The 17,205-nt window shown below is 34.0% G+C and overlaps 1 protein-coding gene across 4 annotated transcripts in view; it reads right to left on the bottom strand.

Annotated features, from left to right (window-relative positions):
• Window positions 1–17,205, bottom strand: part of ZFAT (zinc finger and AT-hook domain containing) — a 299,993-nt gene that overhangs the window by 111,060 nt on the left and 171,728 nt on the right. For all 4 annotated transcript variants that reach the window (XM_074264927.1, XM_074264935.1, XM_074264944.1 and 1 more), the window contains 3 exons: window positions 16,448–16,535; window positions 12,568–12,717; window positions 5,900–6,073 (listed from right to left, as the gene is read on the bottom strand). In XM_074264927.1, coding sequence (XP_074121028.1) covers window positions 5,900–6,073; window positions 12,568–12,717; window positions 16,448–16,535 — 412 coding nt within the window. The remainder of the gene's footprint in view (window positions 1–5,899; window positions 6,074–12,567; window positions 12,718–16,447; window positions 16,536–17,205) is intronic.

Here is a 17,205-nt window from a genome sequence, read left to right as displayed (position 1 = left end):
AGTTCTTATTTTAACCAAATGGGTTCTTTGGTAGCCATCTATCTCTTTCCATTTGGGTAATAAATCAGATGTTTCTTAGCTAAGGTGCCCTCTGGGCTCCTTTGGTTTTCTTGTTGTAGCAATTAATTTGCACTGTCCAAACTTTTAGTTACAATTCTTATTCTGTGTCTTTGTCATTTCCATTTCTCATCATTTATTTTCACTAATTTGTTTAAATAATACAGTATTAAAGTTTCCCATAAAAGGAAAGCTAAGTGGCAGAGTGAGTTGTGGCCTAGATTTGGAAGTCAGAAAGGCTGACTTCAAATCTAACCTAAGATACTTCCTAATAGTGTGTCTTAGACAAATACATAAACACTATCTGCCTTAGTCTCCTCATCTATAAAATGAGGATAAAAACAGCACCTATCTCACATGTTGTTACAAGAATCAAATGAGATAATAATTTTAAATCACTTTGCAAATCTTAAAGAACTATATAAATACTAACTATTATTTTTAAATCAAAGATCTGCATTTGCAACATTTATTCTCAAGGAGTGAAGGAGACAACAAACAAATAACAGAAAACAAATATATATATATATGCAGGATAAATTGTAATTAATCTCCTAGGGAGGGAATTGATCAGAAAAGGATAATTTGAGGTGAATTTGCAGCAGAGATTCAAGAGACCAGAATTCTAGTCCTCATTTTCTTTCTACCTTACCATGTGACTTGGCAAAATCACTTCACTTCTCAGGGTATTAATTTTCCCATCTATGAAATGAAGATCTCTTCTAGCTCTAAAACTGAAGATTTGGGGATAACAGAAAGTTAGATGTGTCAATAGCATAGTCATTGCCATTGACCTGGCAAATATAAATTTTCTTCTGGTAGGTATATCACTATTTCAATCTGAGGGACTTAAAATAAAAACATAACATCTTGAGTCATGTTATCAGGCATATAAGATTAGCCCCAAAGCCAAATATTTTCACTATTAAGTATGGTCACATTACACATGCTATTCTAATGGCATATATATAGATATATAGATGTCTTAGATCTGTATCTGGAGTCGAGATCTATATATCTTGTGAATACCCATTTATAATAATCAAATTTTTCTCCTGGAACCATCCTCACAACACAATAATTCAATTATTAATCATTTATTATACGCCTTATTGTGTCTGAGGTATTGTGTTAGACATAAGTGATACAAACACAAAAATCAAGCAGTAGTTCTTCAAGAGATCTTTATATTTTATAAGTGGAAGGCCATGATATATACACCTTTACAAATCAAATAAAAAATATTTTTGGCAAGGTTATATTAGAAGTTAGTAGATCTAAAGGTCACTTTATTCTTTGCTGATTGTTTCTATAGACAAAACCATAATTATTGACATTTGACAGAGCCAAGAATAGATTCTTTGCTGATTGTTTCTACAGACAAAACCATAATTATTGACATTTGACAGAGCCAAGAATTTGGGGATAAGAACTTTTTTTTTCCCCCTGAACCTTGCCATCTACCCCAAAACTGATCCCATTGGACTAAGAACTTTTTCAGCTTTCTTTCAAATGAACTTTTTTTCTTTCTTCCAACAAAAGCATGAGCTCATCAAGAAGACACTTTGTCATTCTTTCTCTTTGTTTATCCAACACTTGGTACAGTGCTTTGAACTTAAATGTTTTTTCTGCATAGGTCATGTTGGAAGAAGCATTGAGCTTTGAACTTTTACAGAAACTGGTGATTCTAAGAGAGGAAGAAGGAGAACATTCTAAGCAAGGGGAAATAAGATAGCAAGGCATGCATGAAACAGCAAGAAGTCTGGTGGAACCATAGAGAGCATAAAGTAGAGTAATGTATAAACCTGAAAAAAAAAAAAAAAAGAAAAGAAAAGAAAGTTGGAGCCTGGTTGCTGGCTTTAAATGTAAAGCAGAATAAAAATTCCAAGACTCTGGGATATAATCTTAAGGATCACTAAAGGAGCTCCAATCATTCTTGAGTTCATGCATAAAAATATATTGTGTAACAAACCCTGTGTACTTTCATTTTCAGTTTTTAGATAACTAAAACACAAGCTAACTAGATTTTAAGAATCTATTTAATTTAATTAATTTAAGAATACATATTTCATTCTTACATCCAACTTATAGAACATGACTCTTCCATTAAACTCAAAAAGCATGAGTAATGGTATAAAACGACTCTAAACAAAGTCCAATTTATCAATAATAGAAAAATTTCCCATCATATTGCCACTAAATACTAGCTGAAATAAACTGCATTGTATCCAAATAATTTCAATTGTGATATAGTGTGAAAAAGCATAGCCCTTAGAATCAAGAATGTGGGAATACCTAATCTCTTTAAGAGAAGACTTGGAAGAACAGGATCTTTAAGTAATTGAAAAGCTGTCATACAGAGGATGGATTACAATTGTCCTTAGCAGCAAGACAAAAGGAGAATCAGTGGGTGGAAGCTACCAAAAGTTTAATGTAGGTTTAACTTCAGGAAAAACTTCAGAACAATAAGAACATTTCCCAAATGGAATGATTTCCTTACTAAAAGTCTTCAAGAAAAGACCAGATAACTACTTGTTGTATACACTACAGAAAGGATTCTTCTTCATATAGTAGTACATCAGTACCCACCATTTACTGGTTCTAGAAGCCAGGTCAAGTGGCTAAAACAATGAGTACCAAACAAATTTCCCCCATTTGTAGTAGCTCTCCAGTCTGCAGCTTAACCATCCCTCCCCACTCAAGGGGCAAGTAGGGCTTCCAGCTGCAGAGAAGCAAGCCAAGCCAGCCCAGTCTGGCCCAGCTGGGCTCCTATCTTCTTGACTGACCCAACTTACTTTCTAAGATCAACCACAACTTTATATTTTTCCTGTACCCTACACCTTCCAGGCTTCGTCAGGTGAGGGCTTAGGGGCCTGGATGTGGGGGCAGAAATTATGGTCCAGCGCTCTTCATTCTCCAGAGCTCTGACTGCAGCCTGGGGTTTGGGGCTCCTCCAACTCCTGGGTCCTCACCATTGCCTCCTCCATTAGGACTCCCGTTGTTGATGCTGCTCCTGCTGCTCCTCCACCTGCTCAGCATGACAGACGTTCCATGGCCTCTTCAGTACTACTATTCTAGGAGCTGGGAAACTAAGTTGCAGCCATATCATCCTGCAGGAACTGCTCCAGGAGCCGCCCTCAGCCTCTGGGCTCCAACTTAACAGTCCTGTAAACTGCTACCTTTGCTGGGAAGGAGCAGTCCACAGCAGAGGGGGGCAGCAATACTCCTGGCCAATCTCACATCCCTAGTGGTCAGCCAAGCATGATGGAACATATATCAAGTGCTGAAACATTACTTGTCTCCTCAAAATACTGAATTTGATGGGTTTCAAGGCAGACAAGTACCAAAGTACCACTGTACATAAATTAGGCTACATGCTTAAACTCAAATTCTATCAGTAATTCTCTGTTATCTGAGGATAAGGACTGTTTCTTATTTATCTTTATACCTTTCTCAAATTCCATTAAATTCCACAGAGCAAAAGTTGACAGTAAATGTCCTTCCCCTTATTTTCCTTTTGCCTGATTTCTAATCACCCCAATAAGGCCAGAATCCATGGAGGAGTCCATGTGGGATGGATAATGTTCTCCCTTGCTCTCTTTTCATTCTTTCTCCAGAAAGGAACCTAGACAGAACATCTATGGATACACATAATATTTAGGTAAGTTAAGCACCAATTCAGAAGTCCTGCAGTTAGAGGGATAAGCTGTTCTACCAATGCATCCTCAAACTCTTTAGGCCTTATCATTTGACCTGCTATTATCTCCCCCATTAGAGAGTGAATTCCCGGCTAACAGAGATTGTTTCTCCCCTGCCCTTCCTCCCTTTATTTGTATTCAGTACTTAGCATAGTGCTTGGTATATAGAAGGTACTTAATAACTGCTTACTGACTTGATTTTTAATCTGACCTGATAAATTAAGGACTCTTAATCATGGTCCCTCAAACACACATACACACACACACACACACACACACACCTGTCCCACAATTGAATTCTTTTGTATGTGTTGTCTTCTCCAATCAGAGATCCTTGAGTGCTGACATTATTTTTTTTTTCCTTTTATATTTCCAGTACTTGATATATTGCTTGGGATACAGTAAGAACTTAATGTTTTTTCATTCTACATTTTTTATTCCTAGAACAAATATCATAAAATACTCAGTTTTAAATGAAGAACAATTTCTAAAAATAATTCCATTTTTCATTTTAAGTCATGCTGTTGGTCTAATTAATCATGTATTAAAATAACAATAAAAAATATTTGCAAATATTCTTATTTTAAAAGTTTTTATTCAGATAGCTCTAGAGGCAGTTCAAATGGGAAAAGATAGCACTTAAAGAGGAACTAACTCTGGGAAATAAAAAGCATAACTAGAAATTTTTAATGTACATATCTTCTTTCATAAGTTATCTTCTCTCCTTTTATAATATATAACATTGAAAGTTGATCCATTCCATATTTCAATAACCTTGTCTGTGAATGAATGTGTGTTCAGTTAAATACATATGCATATATACATATATTAACATAGATACATAATAACAGATAATAACTGGTAATATTTATACAGCACCTATGTAGTAGGCACAATGACAAGCACTTTCCAATTAATATTTCATTTTATCTTCACAACAATGTTGGGAGGCAGTTGCTATTATTTAGATAGTTGCTGTTATTATCTTCATTTTATCCATGAGGAAACTGAGGCAAATAGGAATTTAATGATTTGCCCAGGGTCAAATGGTAAGTGTTCAGGATTGGATTTGAACTCAAATCTTCCTGATTCCAGGCCCAGCCCTCTACCTATTATACCAACTATCTGTGAAATGTATGTGTAAAAAAAAATTTTTTTTTTTTTAACTGTGAAATAAATATCAGCCAGGATCAGTCAGGAAGCACAAAGGATACTTTTAAATGACTTTTTAGAAATGCACATAGGACTTTATAAACCTTAGAGTACTAGATAAATATTTTTTTTTGGTTTATTGTTGTTGTTATAAAAAATATATATACATGTATTAAGTCCAAGCTCTATGTCATTCAAGGAGGCCTTTTGAGGTAAATCAAGCTGCATGTGCTCATAGTGAAGGCATAAAGCTTTCACTGGACAGTAATGGAGAAAAGATGCAAAATTCAAAATGGAACTTCTCAAAATTTGCCAAGAGCACATGGATGTATTGGCTTAGCTCTGGAAGCAATAATGCTGAAGGCATAAAAAAGCAAATGCTAATGGCTTAATGCTTATCTCAATCTAGTCTAATTGCAGTTTCCTAAGACAATCTAAGTCAATTAAAAAACATCAATCAAGAAGCTGGGAGAACTTCAAATTTCATTTAAAATAACTGTAGATAATATAAAATACTTGCTAGTCTACCTGACAAGACAAACCCAGGAACTATATGAACACAATTAAAAACCACTTTTTACACAAATAAAGTCTAAATAATTAGAAAAATAATTAGAATAATTAGAAATAATTAGAAAAACATTAATTACTCATGGATAGACTTAACCAATATATAAAAAAAAGGACAATTCTACCTAAATTAATCTATTTATTCAGTACTATACCAATAAAACTACCTAAACTTATTTTGTAGAGTTGAAAAAAAGAAAAACAAAATTCATCCGAAGAACAAAAGATCAAGGATATCAAAGTAATAAATTAAAAAAAAAAAATGTAAAGGAAAACTTATATATATCAGAACTACCAAGTGCTCAGTTTCTTGAGATTGATTCCTTCTTCTTTAAGTCTATCAAACTTAAGGTGATGGACTAACACTACGCACAGCACCTAAACAAAAGGGACTGAAGTACTGGAGAGTGTCTGCTACTCACCATCGGCAGTGTGCAAGAGCTTGTGGCTTTTCAGTGTTCCTTTTGACTTGAATTTCTTGCCACACATATCACACAGATGTGTTTTCTCAGTGCTGTGCCTGTTCATATGAGCCTTGAGGTTACTCTTGCTGCGAGTAGCATACTCACATAATGAACATTTAAATGGTTTCACACCTATTAAAAAAAAAAAAAAGAAAAAAAAAGGTAGAATCTCTTTTTAAAATTTTTACTTTGAGAAACTAAGAGCATATGAGAATGAAAGACTGGAAATGCTTGAGAAAGTAATGGAAATCACCCACAACTAACACTAAGTTCTTCCTCTGATGGCATCAAAATGACCTTGAACTTTGGCCATAAACAGATCCTTTCAAGATGGAAAAACTTCATGGAAAATAAATCAGCCAGCCAGCAAACATTTATTATGTTCCAACTATACATCCATTAGCCAAGAACAAACTAGCTAAGTTTAAAGGAGCTAAGCCCCAGAGACAAAGCATAACCAGGTGATGAATTATGTTCATGACAGTAACTCATTAAACCATTGAGGGAGACACATAAGTAAGGAGTAGGAGAGAGGGGGGACTCAATGAAGAAATCCCAGTTATTTCAGAAGTACTGAAGCAACATTAGTCATGTTGCCCTTAATGGCATCTTATTAAGATTTTTCCTTTCTGCATGTTCCCATTCAACTAACTTAATTAATCCACAGTGTTTGAACAAAGCTAAGACTTGAGAGTCCTTCTTGAAATGGCAAGAATTAGAATGTACAGACTAACAAGGAAATATGAAAATGAATGACAAAATTTTCACTGACCATGATTTGAGACTTAGTGAGGCTAGATAAAAGAAGGGTTCTCAAGAAAAAACAAACAAACAAACTTGAAGACACAGTATAAAATTATTCCAATGAATATGAAAACAGGGATACATAGAAGACACTACTGAATGCTCCCTGGCAAGGGAGACAGATCTCAAAAGGGCATACTCCAAAGATTGAAGCAAAAACCAAAGATGAAAACCAAGGCTAAGACTTTGGTATCAATCAATCAATAAGAATTTAGTAAGCTCCAGGTGTTATGAATAATACAATCCAGTCTTATAAGGAGTATATTATAATGGAAGGAATGGAAGAGAAGAAAGTATGACCTGAAGTTTGTAAAAAGCAAATAGAGTTCAAATAAAAAAATACTTCTAAAAATTCTGTGAGGTGTGAATAAAGGAAGCCAGCTTGCAACTTGGGATCATATAAAACAACAGTAATATATGAAAACAGAGAATTTAACTACCCAACTTCTATTGTGCTTTTGTTTCCTCTACCAAGGGAGAAGATCCTGGAACAAAAAGGTGGTTAATAAAACCAACAAAGAGAAAAGAGAAATTTACAGCAAGTAAAGACATAGTAAGGGCTGCTAGATGTCCTCAAGGATTTTAAATCATCCAAAGGAGATGAATCAAATTCCAAGCTACATTAAGAACCTGCAGACTTGATTATTGATCTCCTGCCAGTGATCTTTATAGAAAAGCAGAGAAGGAGGAAAAATACCAAAAAAACAGAGCTGGACAAACGTCCCAGTTTTTAAAAAGGGAAAAGGTATTTGTAGAAGACTCATGCTTTAAAAAAGGCTTGAACAAGTGACTGATCATGAGATGACTTAACTGTAGAAAAAAGCAAGTGGCCTAGTTGTATAGCATTTAGATCAATCAGTAGAATTAGAAGTACACAAATTTGCTTCAGGCATTTCTCATTATGTAATCTGCAAGTAAAAAAAAAAAAAGAGAGACAGAAGGGGAAATAGAGCCGTTTGCATTAATAACGAGACAATAAAAATCAGGATGAAAATAACATAGTAAAAGCAAATTCGCTAACAACAACAACATTGATGATGTGGGATCTAAGGGAACTTAATTAAGTCTATGAAGAGAGCCATGACTGATAGAAAATAGAACACAGATTCCAACCAATTGAATTCACAGTGATTCCTTTTAATATTCTGGTAACTGTATTTCACTATAACTGCTTTCCTTTGTAATCCTCTTTGTAATATCTCTCTCTCTCATACTCACACACATACATACCATATTAATTTAAAAATTGTACACTAATAAAGATAAACAGAATTAACCCACATGCTAAAAGGGTCCATGACACCCCCCCCCCAAAAAAAAGATTAAAAATCCCTGAAAGAAAGAGGTAAGAGGAGCTTAAATATCAGCTGCTACTCTTTGACAAATGCAAAGAAGTGTTGGTAGCACAGTATCTCAAATCTAATCTATAATGCTTCAAACTGAAAGGGAAGGGAAACAAACAAACAAAAAAAATGTCCATGGGGTACCTACACAAGTGGGTACCATAGAGAGTAGCAACAATTTGAAAAGAGGAAATGTTCACTAATTAAGAGAACAAAATGTAAGAAAAAAGGTGGCAAGAAAACTGGTAGCCTCAGATATCTATGTGAAGCCAAATCGTATAGTAGATATAGCACTGCATTTGGAGAGTAGAAGGCATGGACTCAAAATTGACCTCAGACGGAAGGAATTTCAAACTACAGAAAAACTAGAGTACATTATGGAATGCAAAATGGATAATTTTGATTATATTAAGTTTAAAAAAGGGTTTATACAAACAAAACCAATGCAGACAAAATTAGAAGGGAAGCAGAAAGCTGGGGAAAAGTTTTTATATCCAAGGTTTCTGATAAAGGCCTCATTTCTAAAATATATAGAGAATTGACTCAAATTTACAAGAATACAAACCATAATACAACTGATAAATGGTCAAAGGATATGAACAGACAATTTTCAGATGAATAAATTTAAACTATTTCTAATCATATGAAAAATTCTCTAAATCACTATTGATCAGAGAAATGCAAATTAAGGCAACTGACAAGTACCACTATACATCACTCAGATTAGCTAAGAGGATGGAAAAGATAATGATAAATGTTGGAGCGGATGTGGGAAACTTGGGACACTAATAAATCGTTGGTGGAATTGTGAACAGATCCAAGAATTCTGGAGAACAATACTGAATTGTGCCCAAAGGGCTACCAAACTGTGCATACCCTTTGATCAGCAGGGTCTACTGAGTCTATATTCCAAAGAGATCATTAAAAAAGGGAAAAGAACCCACATGTGCAAAAATGTTTCTGGCAGCCCTTTCTGTAGTGGCAAGGAACTAGAAACTGAATGGATGCCCATCAGTTGGGGAATAGCTGAAAAAGATATAATATATAAATGTTATGGAATATTATTGTTCTATAAGAAATGATCAGTAAGATGATTTCAGAGAGTTCTGGAGACACTTACATGAACTGATGCTAAGTGAGGCGAGTAGAACCAAGAAAAATTTGTAAAGCAACAAGAAGATTATTCAATGATTAATTCTGATAGCCATGGCTCTTTTCAACAATGAGGTGGTTCAGGCCAATTCCAACAGACTTGTGATGGAGAGAGCCATCTGCATCCAGAGAGAGGATTATGGGGACTGAATGTGGATCACAACATAGTATTTTTACCTTTTTTTGGTTATTTGCTTGCCTGCTTTTTGTTTTCTTTCTCATTTTTTTTTCCTTTTTGATCTGATTTTTCTTGTTCAGCATGATAAATGTGAAAACACATATAGAATTGTTCATGTTTAACAGATATTGGATTATTTTCTGTCTAGGGGAAAGGGTGAGATGAAGAGTGGGAAAAATTTTGGAACACAAGGTTTTACTAGGGTAAAAGTTTAAAACTATCTTTCCATATATTTTGAAAATAAAATCTATTATTAAAAAAAACTCACTTTAGATACTTAGTGTGACGCTAAGCAGGTCATATGTCATAGGCTCTAGAGTTAAAGAGATTTTGGTGGTCTAGTCCAATCCCCTCATTTTGGCAAGCAAAGAAAACAGGACCCAAAGAAGATAGTTATATATAGTTATGGTCATATGGTTAGTTTTAGAGAGGAAATTTGTATCCAGGTTCCTTTGATTGGTCTTCCCATGATAACATACTGCCTCTCCAAAACACAAGATAGCTATTGAAAACTAAGATTAAACCAGAAGCTTTTAGCTATTCAGAGCTCAACTTCTGTCTTCCTCTTATATAAAATGGGAGTAAAAAAAAGTACTTACTTCATAGGGTTGTTGTGGGTATTCAATGAAATTATTTATGTAAAACACTGGCAAAAATTAATATATATATATATATTATTTATTTATATATACATTTATTATTTATATAAATATAAATATATGTATATATATGTTTATTGTGATGATTATCATGAACATGATTAAAATATGAGCAATATGCTAAGTGAATTAAAGATACTTGGACAAGGGGGTGAATTTGACCTCACAAGAATCTCTAAGACTTTCTGAAATGAGAACCACGCTTAAAATATGGCTAAAAGGAGATGGTAGAACTATGTATATAGCAAGAAGAATGTGTAAACCCAGGAACCTAAGAGAAGTCTTTGAGTCTTTTGATTAATGCATAAATGGGACAACCACTGAAGAGAGTGTTTATAGAAAGTTTAAAATAGGAAAAAATAGAAGCAATAGTGTCATCACAGTATTATTATCAGTAAGACAAAAGAATAAACAGAAGAAGAGTTTGGGAAACATAATAATCAAGACATTGTGGCAACACAGTAATGAAGGGGGATTTTAATTTTTCAGACATCTACTCCATCAGATAACAGCAGAGATACTGAAAATCTCTTAGCTCACAATAATTTAATCTTTCAAAAAGTTGGAAAAAATGACAAGATGCTATTCTGGCCTTAATTCTCACCAAATAGGAAAATTAGTTGTTGAAGTAAAAATGATGAGAACCCCAGAATAAAGTGATCACTCCACTATTGATTTTATATTATAAAAGTAGAAAGAAACTGGGCACAGTCTAAAAGAATCTTCTTAGATTCTAAGAAGAGCTGATTTCAAAAGATTCATAGGATTCTATCACCTAAAATTCTATAAGACAAGAAGGGATGCTCTCAATAATGAAATTTTGAAGACCCATTCCCAAGAAGGAGAAGAGAAATTTCAAAGAGACCAATGAATTTATTGATGAATTTGATTTTAAAATGTAAAAAAAATTAATAGAGGATGAATATAAAAATTTAGACTAATGGGACTTTTTAAGGCCATTCTCATCCAGATGGTTCATACAATTATCCATGGTGTTGTCTGTGTCATTTCACTTTTTCTGATATCAATGTTGTCTATATTTCACATATCATGACTAACAAAAATGACAATAATATTAATATGCTAGTCTCTTCTACTAATTCTTATCTCAAGATTTAGTGCTCTCTATATACACATCCTTGACAATTTATATATATATATATATATATATATATATATATATATATATATATAAAAGGAATACATACACATATATACATATATATAAAGGAAAATTTCAAAAATATATTTAAGAAAACTGGTCAAAAGAGATTGTCACACAGATAAGTTTAAAAAAATTTGTTTTAAAATTCAGTGTTTTGCTATATCTGCTAGACAAGACTGATATTATTTGGTATTTGGATGTCGTACATCTGAAAAACTTAACTCTTCTGAAAATGTTCCAGAGACATTTAAAATATCAGTGGTGAAACATTCATTGCATTATTTCTTTGAACAGCCTAATCTGAGTTCACTTGGTGACTAATGAAGTCAAGGTCATATGTGCTATATATGGGTAAGCCAATTACCTTCATTGTACTGCATGCCCAAAGATCACCCAAATTTGACATACCATTTCACAAATGGATGTCAAAAGTAACAGAGCCACAGGTGGCAGATCCTGAATGGTTTTATTCAAAAACTACCAAGAATCAGTGGAAAAACACAACAAATCAAATGCATTCTCCATAACATTTCTGATCTTGGTATATAAACGACATCTCAAAATATTTTGCACAACAAATACTTTTCTAAAAACTAAGTAATTTGATGATATGATAATAGTTATTCTCACAAACTGTGCAAGCAAAATTTCCAATTTATTTCCCTAAACACACATTTTATAAAGAAATGGATTAGATAATACTAATGGTACTAGAAATACTTTTCACATTCTACTTTTATGTTATTTGTAAATCCATTGAGAATACTTATTTGCAACTAATTCATTTGATCAAGGTAAGACATAACCATAATAGAGATCTGGTTTATTAACTTTCTTAGTTTTATTTTGGAAATTCTAAAAGAAGTGCCATTTATGGATTCAAACATTAACTCCAGAAAATGTTGCATGCTAGAATATGTATGCAGACATTCTTTTCTCTTTGCTTGCTGATTTCATTAGGCATCATTAACTCATCAAGGTGTTGTTTGCTCTCCTTAACAAAGTGATTAGGTAGTGCTTTTCTTTGTTCTTTAGTGTCTATGACTGTTGTTTCTTCACACTCTTTTGCTGTCACAATATTATCTAATGAAGAGAGTTAAATAAAAAAAGTCATAGAGTTGAAAAATGTCAACTCAGACATAATCTGATAATATGCTGATCATAGCAAGTTTAAGGATACATATCTATGAGGCACTGGAGAATTCCAGCAGACCTAGATCTCCAGGGACCTGACATTCATTCTTCATTTAATTCAATATCACCCTAATGAAGAATGTAAAACTAAAATAGAAAGATCATTTTATTTCAAAGGCACATACAATTACCTTCGTGAGCCCAGATATGACGTTGAAGATCTGATCCGTTCTTCATAAAATAAAAGTCACAATATGGACACTTTACTGCTCTCTTTCCAATTAGTCCTTTGAGTTGAACCCTTCTGCCAAGAATCTCAGAGATGGTACTCATAGAGACTTCTACAAAAAAAAAAAAAAAAAAAAAAAAAAAAAAAAAAGAACAGATTTAAGCATCAAAGAAATCTATCTTAAGTGAGTTGTAAATAAAAATGGAAGCAGCCAGGTTGATCACTGGATAGAGCACTAGGCCTGAAATCAAGAAGACTTTATTTCAAATTCAGTCTTAGACAGCTGAGTGACCCTGGGCAAGTCATTATGTAGTCTCTGTTTGCCCTAATCCACCAGAGAAGGAAATGCCAAAAAACTTTTCCAAGAGAATTCCATAGGCATCATGAGTGCTATGGTCTAAGGGTCACAAAGAGAGAAAACAACAATTGAACAACAATAACAACAAATAAAACATAACAATGCTTTGATCATTTTTGGTTCAGGTCCTAAATGAGACTTTAGCTATCAAAAGTCATTTCCACTAATTTTATTCTAAGAAATGTTACAGTTCAAAAGATCACAAGTGCATTTACATGGCATTTGGATATTATTTGTACAAGTAAATAAATAAGTTGTTGGATGAGCCCACTTTAGTACCATGGTCATTTTCTGTCCATTTTGACTTTGAAATTGGTTGATTTAACATTATTATTACTTGCTCTTCAAGTTGTCATTTCTTTGTTTTTCAGTTATTTTTTTCCAATCACTCATTAGAAATAACTTAGGCTTCTTGAACCAATATTATAGACAGAGTAGAGAAAGATGACAGGGAACTAGAATACATAAGCTTGACAGCCACTTGCCAGATGGCAAATAGATTCCATTCTGCATTCTGGAGAAGAGTACATTAAAATGTTCCTGGTATACATATCAAGTAAAATTTCAAACTTGAAACTAATTATCACATTGAGACTGTTGAGGCACAGAGGAAAGAGTAATGGATTTTAAATTAAAAGAAAAAGGCTTGAGTTCTGATTCTGATGCTTATGAGTTTCATGACCTTGAGCAGATCCTCTTCAAGGCTAAACAAAGCTTGCTTTCTCCACAGTTCATCTTGAATTTACTTCTAGTATCTAAATAATTGTTGTATTGTCTAACAAAGGAAAATGTAATCTCTTTGAGAGAGACACTATTTGAGGTCTTTTGTTTGCTTTGTGTTGTTATTGTTGTTGTTGCTGTACCCCCAGAAATTAACCTTGTCTCTTGTAGAATGAATGACTAAGGACAATATTAGGACAATGTCTGGATATTTTTTTTCTCTATTAATTGTTAAGAATAGAGGCAGAAGTCACTTCCCTAGAGGCTGTTTCCCATCTGTACAACAGGGAAAATAAAGAAGAAAATCTTTACATCTCAGTACTACAGAAAAGAAAAAAAAAAAAAAAAAATCTTGGTAAATGAGCTATAGAACATTTTTTTAAGGTTAACAAAGAATTTCACAAATATTATCTCAATTTAGCCTCACAACCATTCTGAAAGGTAGATTATTACTGCCATCTCCATTTTACAGATGTGAAAAATGAGACCTGGAGAAGTTAAGTGGCTTGCCTAGGGTCACGAAGCTTGTAAATATCTAAGGTAGCATTTGAACTTAGGTCTTATTGACTACAAAATGTAAAGTAATACTTTGTGGAAATAAAGTTACACACCATATGGCAACATATAAAATAATCACTGCAATGTGTTCTTGTTATCCAGAAATGTATCCTTTAAAACACATATACAAATATATATATATATATGACAAAATAACAAAAGCAAAAAATATATAATCTACTTTCACTGTGTTTTATTTTCGTTTTCTTTTCCTTTCCCCCAGACCCCCAAAATATCCACATACAAATCTTCACTTTTGAAACTGCCTCCACAGCCCCCCCACCCGTTCAGCTTTCCCTTCTAGATTTGGACCCAATATTTTCACTGCCACCAAGAAAGCTCTGTATCCCCATCAAGTCCCACAGTGCCTGGGACATAGTAAGGGCTCAAATGCTTCTTCACTGATTGACTGGCTTCCTAGTCTTTAAAGTACTTTCTAGCTAACACAAGTTAGTCCTAAGAATGGCTATCCCACAGGATGCCCCAGGGCAAGTTGTAAGTACTGGTAAAAGTATTAAAAAGTTACAAAGACATGAAAATGTGCATTTAGATAGTGCTGCTACCAGGTTTGTCAAAGTGTTTTACAAATATTATTTGACCTCACAACAATCCTAGGAGGAAGTGCTCTTATTATCTCCATTTTACAGATAGCAAAGCTGAGGCAGATAGACCACACTAACTGCCTTGCCTAGATTTATAGTATGTCTGAAGCTACATTTGAACTTCAATCTTCCTGACTCCAGGTCCAGCATCTTATCCACTATGCCACCTGGCTGCCTCCTTGGGAGTTTTGCCCCCTGAGTTGAAACAGAAGGCCAGAGTTCTAAACACATTAGACAATATGACTCTGGACTTGACTTCACAGTACCCTCAATTTTCTCATCTACAAAACAGATAAAATAATATTTTGTACTTATTACCTAGCTTACTGGATTTGTGAGGAAAGGGCTTTGTTAGGCTTAAAGTACTAGAAATGTGACTTTTATTACAATATTGTTAAGAGGGCTAGGATCCAGAAAATGCCTAGTAGAATGTGTTAGGTATCCTGAGAGGTAAAAACTGCTGTGAGAAGACTTCTGCCTCCAAGTTTCCTTCAAATCTCAGCTAAAATAAACTCTCTACTAGATGTTTTTCCCTAGCACCCTCAAGGTGTTCAGGGAAGAAGAGCAGTTCCGGGGTGAAGACTTGTTGAACATTTTCCAGGTTCCTTATTCATCTTTGGTGTCCACCTGGCACCCCATACTCACCTGTGGCTCCACTCTCACCAGCAGCTACACACTGGTAATCAGCAGCTACAACTGGTAAACCAAGTTGAGGGTAATGATAGGTCTCAAACCCCTCAGTGAATTGGGAGGTAGAGGGGAGGTAACTACATCAAGCATGGGCAGATGAGAACAATGTGTTCCAATGACTATGAAGGTGGCTGAAAGAGCTGCTGGGGAGCACTTAGAGCTCGGTCAGATATAGAAGACCCTGAGATCCTCCACTGAATCCTAGGCCATCATTCTCTTGACTTTGTCCTGGATTTTGATGACTCAGGAAAAGAGAGTAAGGCTGATGGCTTTGTGTAACTCTTCTTCACTTATATCCAATTCGCATCACCCTGGGATGTCATTAGTTCTCTTTGAAAAGTAAGGATAAACAATAGTGTGTCATGGATACCTGTGGCTGTTTGGAAAAGACTTTGGGTCCCTTCTCAAATTAATTTTCAAATGCATAAAATACATATTGTTATAAAGAAAACCAATCACACTAAAAGTTATCAAAATATTAATTTAAAAACTAATAAATTCACTAATCCCAAATTTAAAAGCCCCCCAAAACTAAGTTTATATGAGGGTTGCTTTAAAAGCTAAAAGCTATATACTTCTTTTATCTAAAACCTATAGAAAGAAATATATTTATATATATATACATATATATATGTGTAATATGTATATGCATGTGAGACATATATATATACATCATATACTCAGACACAAAGAGTTTTGTATACTATGAAGTGCTGTATGTAGGTATGGGTGGCTGTATGTGTTTGTAAAGTGAGGAAAAAAAATCTATTAAGGAAATTGGCTTCCTCTCACTTCATTTCATTTGGAATAGTGTACAATACTATGTTTTGCTCAAATACAATTCCTTCAAACAGAATTCTGTAAGGTGAAAATAATCCCTTCTTTTATATGTCTTCTGAACAGCTTTTACTCACCAGGATGATTTGTCTTAATGTGTGATTTTATCAACCTATCTTCTGAAAATGACTTTTGGCATACCGGGCAAGAATAACTTCTTTTGTCCTTAAATAGAAAGAAAACATAATCAGTAACACTACAAGATGGAAACTTGGGCTCTGAAAATCACATCTTTCAACAAATAAACAATTAAGAAGTTCAGATGTAAATCTTTGTTTAAGTTAGCAGTAGAATGACCAAACAACTGTTGAATATCTTACAGCCTTTGTGAATTATCTTGGACTCTTTCTCCTCCCTTCTATCAAGCTTTCCCTTCAAGGGCATATTATTGCACATGATATTTTCAAAATAGAGGGAGCTGTTAAAGGAGATAGGATTAAATGGACACTAGATGATTTTGCTACTTTGTAAAAATTAGATAAGAGAATGGAACTCTAACAAATAACAAGATAATGTAATGCTATGTTTGTGGATTCCATTCATAAATGTTCATTCTTGATGCCCTCTCCTCATTTATAAAACTTTAGGAAAGATTTAAAATTAAGGACTAATAAGCAATGAAAAACAATAGGAGAATAACATGAAACGACAGATTCAGATTTCAGAAGATAGATTTCAAGGTGATTTAGTCCTACCACTAATCAAATCAAGAATCCCACCTATGATATAATACCACCAAGAAACAATGATCTAACTTTCAGATCTACCTACAATAATAAAGATCTCACTTTGCTCCTGAATTGGCTAATTCAACTTTTGAACACCTTTAGCTGCT

This window comes from Sminthopsis crassicaudata, chromosome 1 (genome assembly GCF_048593235.1).
Source record: "Sminthopsis crassicaudata isolate SCR6 chromosome 1, ASM4859323v1, whole genome shotgun sequence".
Classification (NCBI taxonomy): Eukaryota; Metazoa; Chordata; class Mammalia; order Dasyuromorphia; family Dasyuridae; genus Sminthopsis; species Sminthopsis crassicaudata.
Note: the sequence above shows the minus strand (reverse complement) of the source record. Positions and strands in the feature narration are given on the sequence as shown.